Source organism: Morone saxatilis, unplaced genomic scaffold (genome assembly GCF_004916995.1).
Source record: "Morone saxatilis isolate NCDOM2014 unplaced genomic scaffold, NCSU_SB_2.0 Contig14, whole genome shotgun sequence".
Lineage (NCBI taxonomy): Eukaryota > Metazoa > Chordata > Actinopteri > Moronidae > Morone > Morone saxatilis.
Window position 1 is genome coordinate 3,121,451 of NW_023339696.1, and position 8,020 is coordinate 3,129,470.

Genomic DNA, 8,020 nt, shown 5'->3' on the forward strand with positions numbered 1-8,020 from the left:
TAGGGGAAGTTGTTCTTTTCACTCTTTTTTATACACACTTCATGCACTTGGACATGCAAACAGGGAGAGAGATGGTGGAGTTACTGATGCTGTATTAATGTTTATGTAGCAGGTTAATGTTTGTAGTTGGTTGAGGAGGGTATCATTTTACTTTAGAACTTCTTTATACATTATTTTATGTAATATATGTATATTCCCTCTGAACTGTAGTGAAGCAAAGTGTAACATAGCTTGAAATGAAACTAATCGAGTAAAGTTGAAGTAAATGTAGGCTAAGGATTTGTTCAGGTGGTAGGTGTATTCTAAAGGTAGATTATTGTATCATTATATCACAGCGTAAATTTGACCTCTAAAAACATGTAGGTGAAACAGAGACAATACCCAGACAGTGTTCACCGCCGCCTGTGTTGTTACACTCCAGGCCAGCAGGCGGCAGTAATGCCCCGCATGCTTCAATATGTCAGCCGCCAAAACGCTCATTACACAGAAGAAATATTTTTTTTTCGGAAGAAGATCCCTACAAAGCGGCCCTATTTCTTTTCAGACAGAAAAAGTCGAAGAATCCCAAAACCGACGATGTACGCCAGGACAAATACCGGCAGCACACACGGAGACTTTCAAGACAGAAACGGAGTGAATTATGTGACATCGACAGAGTCTTTCGGCCACTGCTCTCAATTGTTCTGGAAAAAGGATCCGAACGACTCCGGAGTAAGAAAGCCAGCTGCCACCACCGCTAGCTAGCGAGCCAGTCAACAAATAGCTAACGGAGCAGCATTTTACTGCCTGGCCACCAGGCAAAGTGTCTGCTTTTACACGGGGTTGTTGTTGAGTGTTGAGTTGAATGCAGTTTAGCAGCACTGGTCTGATCTGAAGCTGCAGGTCACGTCCCAGAACCGCTCCGTTAGCTCCCTGCTATCGCACCAGTCGTCATGCTGAGCGGCTCATGGCCTAGTTTGACTCTTAGCTGCCGAGCTAAGTGGCTAGTAAATATCAGCGGCTGCATGTTGTGTCCATCCCACCGTCCTTTAAGGGCTTAGTGAAATTGGACGTGTTTCCCAGTACCGTGGCACTGCTGTGTTGTCTAGAGACGCTAAGGGGTAAGGGAAATGTATATAAAGGTAGTCAAGCATCACGAAGCTAATGCTAACAGCAGACAACAGTGGCTGGCTAACAGAGCCCGTCTGAAACAGAGTGGACGGCAGGGGTTTTGTTTTGGGTCGAACCGCGTATAAAACCGCGCTTTGAAATGTCTGCTCCAAACACCGCGAAGCTTGCGGGAGTAATTCAGGCAGTTCAGGCAGAAGTGTGTGCACAGGGCCTGCAATATTGTTAGCGAACAGCGCAAAGTAAACACGGACCAGGCTGTCCCACAGGAAACGGGAGCGGAAGACGCCCCGCGGAGGACTTTGAAAGACCTCTTTGTGATGCCAGACTGTACGGTTCATTCATGGTCGCCCTCAGCCGACAGATTATCTGCACAGCGCACACACACACACCCCCACACATTAATTTATATGTTTAAGCATTTTTCTGCACCCGAACGACGGCGGCCTCACAGGCTACTTTTATGTCAGCTATCACACACATGCAAGTTGAATGAAGGTTTAATTCCAGTGCGTGTGGCGGGCGGGACTTTACTGGGTGTCCCTCATCTGAAGTTCCTCCCGTCAGTCTGTTTAAAGCCAGGTGTATTCACAGGCTGCGTCTTCACATTGATCATTTAACGTGTGTTTCTGTACCTGGGGAAAGGTTGCTGTGTGCACGGTGTCTCCTTTGTAGTTGATGTGTACAAACAGCACTCTTTATGTACTGTGTCAGGAAGGGGGTTTTAAGCAGGTTCTTTCTCGACGGTTTCTGCCCTTTTTCGGAAACTTCTGTAAGGTTCTTCAAAGGTGCAGTGCCAGACGTTCATGCATGACATTTATATGAAGTAGATTTTTGCTATTTGTGGCCAGGAGAGCTCAACGCATAGCTGCATCTTGCAAATCTGACAACAACGCAACGTAAAGAAGCATGCTGCAAGTCACACAGCACTGGATGTTTCCAAGGGGGCTTTAAAAAAAAAAAAAATTTTGCAGAGTGTTTCTATGTGGCATGTATACTCAGTGGCCGCATTATTAGGTACGCCTGAAAAGTCTAATGCAATTTAATGCATCAGCTCGGCCGTAAATTCTACCTTAACACAGATATGTTTGATTTCGATTGGCACTGTCAGCGTCATTTGAGCTACGTTTATTATTGAGTGGTCAGGGAGTCTGTGTGTAGTTAAAGTGATGGAGATGTCCTCTTTTTTTTCTTTCTTGTGTTGTCCACGTGCACTTGTTTTCTTCGGTTACACTGAGCACTCAATCAGCATAGCAAAGAGACGCGTACAAAGAATTAAGAAAGTATTTTCTGTTGATACAGTAAAATGATCCCGTCCCATTAAGAACTTTTTCTCGAACATATTCATCTGCAGACATGTAGTGAGAAGCTTTTGATTGCACGCTGGACACTGGGTGGTGTAGGCTAGAGTTCTGCTTCTGTCCACGGCTGTGTTTGATTATCTAAAAATGTAATTTATGAATTTCTCTCCGTCTGTATGTATCATCTGGGTCCAATGTGTTTCATTAGCCTGGCTAGCTTATGGTCAGTACTGGATTAACTGTAATAAAAAATAAAGTGTTGGGTCTCACATTTAGCAGCTTCAGTTTTGGTCAGGTTGGGTCTTAAATCTGCTGGTACTGGCCGGGTTTGGGTCTTAGGCCCACGCACATCTCTATTGTGGGCACAGTTGCTGTCCGTGGTGCTGACCTTTCGTTTTCTTTAAAGCTTTACTTACGGGTCAGTTTCACCTGACATGTCTTATAAGTGTCAGAGGGCTCTCTTTATGACAAGGTGTGAGGTTATTCTATGGCTCGCAGATGTAAAGCCGTGATTTATGTCCGAATTTTATCATGCACCACAAAAGTTTACTCACCACAGCAGAATGACGCGTCGCTATCTCTATTCCGTGTGTCTTCTCTGGAAAATGATAAAATAGTCAGCCATGAAAGCGTCGCTGCACACACATTGACTTGTTACCTGCTGTAGTACTCTGCTCTAACATATTCTCTCCTCTGTGACAGCCGAGTTCGACCATCAGCTGGTGCGATCAGCTCCCTTCGTCCTCCGCAGCACTCTCCAGTTCCAGTCTCTCCTCAGCGTCACTCTCCAGCTCCAGTCTGTCCTTGGAGTCCCGAGCGCCGCCACCGCCGCCGGCGACGACGGCGTCAGACGACATGGAGTCGGACGAGAGGCCGTACGTCTGCGACCTGTGCACCTGCGCCTACAAGCACGCCAGCTCCCTGCTCAACCACAAGCTCACCCACAAGACTGGAGACTTCAGGTAGGCACTCGCACTTTCTACAGACGATTCAGATTTTCCAGCCTTTTCAGGTAATGTCAGGTAAATATGCCAAAATGTTCTTCTACCACCTCACTCACTGTAATTGGAGAGCGTCAGGTCAAAGGTGTCCCTGTTTGCCTCTAACTTCCACGCTACTTCTGTCTCCAAAACTCAGGTGCGACTTCTGTAGCAAGCCCTACACCAACTACATGTCCCTGCGCAACCACATGCGAATCCACGGTCAGAAGCGCTACATGTGCGACCTCTGCGGGAAGGCCTTCCGCTTAGCCCGGTACCTCCGCAACCACCAGAGGATCCACGACGACGGGCCCAACCGCTTCGACTGTCCCTCCTGCTGCAAGAGCTACAGGACCATGCTGGAGCTGGCCCAGCACCGCTGCACCGCTGCTGCAACCAACCAGGTGTGTGTGTGTGTGTGTGTGTGAGACGGTGCTGTGGATGATGTTGGGCTGCATTACTAATATAACAATTCTGTGAGAGTCATTCTGCAGCGAAACAGGTGAGAACTTGCATTTTTGGTATTTGTAATGAGACATTTAAATGTAGGACGTTTTGTTTACATAAATGCTTCCTGAATGTGACTGATGCAGCGATCATGTTTTATGATTGACAGTTTATAGCAGCTGTTCCTCTATAAGGACTCCCCTTACTCATTTCTTATTTCTAAATAGTCTGTAGTATAAGTATAAAAAGTCTGAAATTGTAAACCAGTGAAATCAATTAACAATTCTTAGTGTGTTAACATTTAAATGTGTGTGTATAATGTGTTAGCACAAGGTGACATAGTTAGACTTCGCTGTAGTTGTTGACAAACATCACTCAAACTGGAGGAAACTGGAGACCTGACTATTTCCACTGGGCATTAATGCACGCACACACAAAATATCACCGGACAAGAATAAATGTTCTGCACGTCAGAACAATGCAGTGGCTGGTTCTGAAATGACAGTTACATTCATTGTCTAACAAACCTCTCAGCTGTTCAGTCTTTACATGGTGGAACACTTTACAGGATTTAATAATTCATCTGATACTTTAATTTACCCATATAATGATTAAATATGAATCAGAAACATTGAAATAACAGCTGTAGCTCCAAAACCTTATTTTTCACAAGCTACCTGATCTAAATACAGGAGGTCCTGATTCAGTCACAGTCAAGTGTCACATGCTCACAGGCAGTTCTCTTCACCTGACAGCAAGGTACCTGCCAATGTCCTGCATGGACAGAGGGCTGAACTGGGAGCTGACAAATCAGGATGCGCCTCTAGTGTGATGGACCGAGGCCCTCAAGGCTCTTGGTCTGAACGGTTGATAAGTTGCATCCACTAAAAAAAGCTCTGCCTGAGCCACCATATTTTAATCAGAGCTTTCCTTCAATCATTCAGTGAACAAGATCTGGTAATTGTCTCCTCTCTGTCACATCACCCTCCAGCACTCTACCAGAGGGCTGTACTTTCTCACCGCACAGCACGCCATGTCTCCAAGTCTGCTTTAATAGAGGTGGTGGGGGAGTGGCGTGCTTTACCCTGAACGCGGCAGAGAGCTTGAGTGGCAGTATAGAAAGCGACAGTGACAGCATTTTAAACTTTAATGTTCAGGTTAATATTAGATTGCTGTGGTCCTGCAGCAGTCTGTTTTACCCGCTCAGCTCAGTGCCGTCAGGTCAACGTTATTTATATAGCACATGTCATATGCACATTTAACACTTCATGTGCTTTAAAATAAAAAAATGCAACAAAAAAACGCATGAGAGATGGTATTACATGTATAACAAAACACTATGAAAAGTGAATACAATATGATGCTGTTGTTATTATTATTATTATTGTTATTATTGTTATTATTATTATTATTATTGAAAAGGGAATACTGATTCTAAAATAAAAGTGAGAGTCAGACCATAATAATAACTAAATGCACCATAGCTGATTTGTCTGTTAGTGTTGGCTGTTATTCTCAGCAGACGTTAAGTCAAAATCCCTTCTGAGAAATATGTGTAGCAATTGCTACAAACTACAAAGAGCAAAATCACTTCCTAAACGTTGGCGTCTCATGTCAACAGCTTCCCTGTTGGGTACTATGAATCTGTAAAGGAACTGCACTGTTAATGCCACTAAATGAACACCGTAATAGAGCAGTTAATTGTGTGGGCCTGTGTGTGATGGTGTGAGGGGGAGTGTTGTGAGCTAACACCTTGACTCGGTTACAGTCTGAGGCTTTGCCGCGGCTGGATCGATGCTCTGTTCTGCTCTTTGTTGAGAGTGTGTGTGTGCAGTGTTTCATCTCTGTGCGAGGCTCATCTGTGGGGGTGAAGCGGGATTTCTACAATACATTAACTGCATGTAATCAAGATGGTAATTAACATAACTGCAATTAGGTAGTGATGCATAACAAAAACCCACAGCACACAGTCTCTGCCCCCTCCCTTTGTTAATTACAGCTCCCCTCACCTGTACACCAAACATCGAAGGAGCTTAAAGAGGTTAGGAGACCCCGCAGGCTGAGTGCACTGCTACAATGTGAGCTACAAGATGTGTATCCAGGCTGCAGGGTAATCTGCCTGCATAGAAACAGAAGTAAAAATCCCATTCATGTTCTCCATAGAAGATGTTCCACGATTTACAGTTGGAACACAGTTGCAGCTTGGATCTCTCGTGGTTAAACCTAAACAAAAAATGAGTAACTAGGAATCTGTAGGTGCATCTGGCAACAAGCAACCAATCAGATTAGGGATGCACAATTAATGGAAATGTATCGAAATGGCAATTTGGCCATGTGTATATCCAAACATATATTGTCTTCAAAAGATAAAGCCAAAATGTGAGACAAAATAGCATGATAATGAAGTACTGTAGCTCTGAAGAGATGTCCCAGTCTACCAATATTGTTCTCCAGATTTAAGAAACATGTTTGTCAAAAAATGTCACATCATCTTGATTTTGATTAAAATCTAATTTGAGACAAGAACGATCATTCCCACACTAATCTCAAATCCTATTGCAATATCTGTCAAAATAATGGCAATATGGTGAATATGGCACTTTTGATGAAACTTCAGGTTCAGCAACTATGGCGCCAAGGTTTGATTTCCAACAGCAACAGCTAGGTGTTTTGAATTTGTTACCGCACTGATTCACGCCTCTAAATTAGCTTCCTCTCTATAGCACTGGAGGCTGTGTCTTATGGGTATTGTAACATTTAGAGCCCTCTGCTGCGCCACACTGACAGAGAGAACATCTCAGAAATAAAAATGAAATAAATAATTAAATTTCAAACTGGTAGCCATGACATAAACTTTTTTCATAGAAACACAAGACTAGAAAATCTCTATGTGAAGTAACACTGAGGTTAAATCGAAAGATGCCTTTTTAAATAGGAATTCAGAAGAGGGAAAAACACCAGCAGCTTTTCCCACTTGGCATCTCTCAGTGAGAGTTTAAACTGCTCTTCACAAATATCTGGCAGCAGCCCCGTTTGTCCATTTGTGCGCCAACAGGAACAATTATATTAATCCCTTTAACATTTCATAATGGAATAGACATTATGTTTGTGTGGCAGGCGTGCTAAAATTCTGTGTGCCACAGACGGCCATATGTTGGAGAAACACTGCTCTGTGTGTGTGTGTGTGTGTGTGTGTGTGTGGAGATATGCATGTGTGGCAAGGCATATTTTGTTATTTGCTTTATGAAGTGTGCATGCAACAGTATGGCACATTTTTCTTGACCCTCTGTCCTCTCTCCAGCTGCAGTCTGTTGGGAGAAGTGTTGCCAACCCTCCTGTAGTGAAAGCATGCTGTGCAGTTAGGGTTAGAGCAGGGTTAGGCTAAGTTTAGGGAAAGGGTCAGGGTTTAGACGTTAGGGAATGAATACAATTCAGTGGATTTCCCTTACAAGTATAGTAATTCAAATTTATGTGTGTGTGTGTCGTCTGTGTGTGTGGTGTGTCTGTGTGTTGTGTGTGTGTGTCTGCTGTGTGTGTTTGTGGGGTTGGTTCATAAGAACCGGTTCAACTGCCCGTCCTGCTTTAAGAGCTACCGAACCATGCTGGACCTGGCCCAGCATCGCTGCAGCGCCGCGGCCAAAAACCAGGTTGGTGTGAGCGTGAGTGAGCATGTTTTTTTTTTTTTTTTTTTTTTCGGTGTTGTTGTGTGTGTGTGTGTGTGTATCTGAGGCAGTGTCAGTGTCAGCAGATTGAATCATAGCTGTGAGTAAGGGCCAACTTGTACAGGAGCTTTAGATGTGATGGTCAGGAACCGACTGGTACTCTTCTGATGGTCTCTGCTGTAAACTGCTTTTATGCTGCTTTTTGACTGTTTTCCCATGGTCCTGTCCTCTGTCTCAGTGTCACTGCACTGGTGGCAGTGTTAACTTCAACATAAAAGCAAAGGGAAACTATTGATGGCTGTCACAGCAGGTGTCTGACCATTGCATCTAAAACTCAAGGACAAAATAAAAACAACTTTTTAAATAATTCCAAGCTCATCAGAGCAAAACCAAATCTATTTCCCTGCAACTTTGGTCTTATTTGTCTATATTGACCACCAGCTGGAATACCATCTGGGCTAAGTGGGCAACTTCCTCAGGTCCCAGACCTCCAATGACTACATGCGTAATCTTGAGGTGTGCT

At 44.1% G+C, this 8,020-nt stretch overlaps 1 protein-coding gene across 4 annotated transcripts in view; it reads left to right on the top strand.

The window, feature by feature from the left end:
* Positions 1–490: 490 nt before the first annotated feature.
* Positions 491–8,020, top strand: part of LOC118323461 (zinc finger protein 646-like) — an 11,504-nt gene continuing 3,974 nt past the window's right edge. For 3 of the 4 annotated variants that reach the window (XM_035655428.1, XM_035655430.1, XM_035655429.1), the window contains exons 1-4: positions 491–711; positions 3,111–3,370; positions 3,546–3,792; positions 7,393–7,482. In XM_035655428.1, the coding sequence (XP_035511321.1) occupies positions 577–711; positions 3,111–3,370; positions 3,546–3,792; positions 7,393–7,482 (732 nt within the window). In that variant the 5' untranslated portion in view covers positions 491–576. The remainder of the gene's footprint in view (positions 712–3,110; positions 3,371–3,545; positions 3,793–7,392; positions 7,483–8,020) is intronic. The other variant, XM_035655431.1, reaches the window with a different exon arrangement.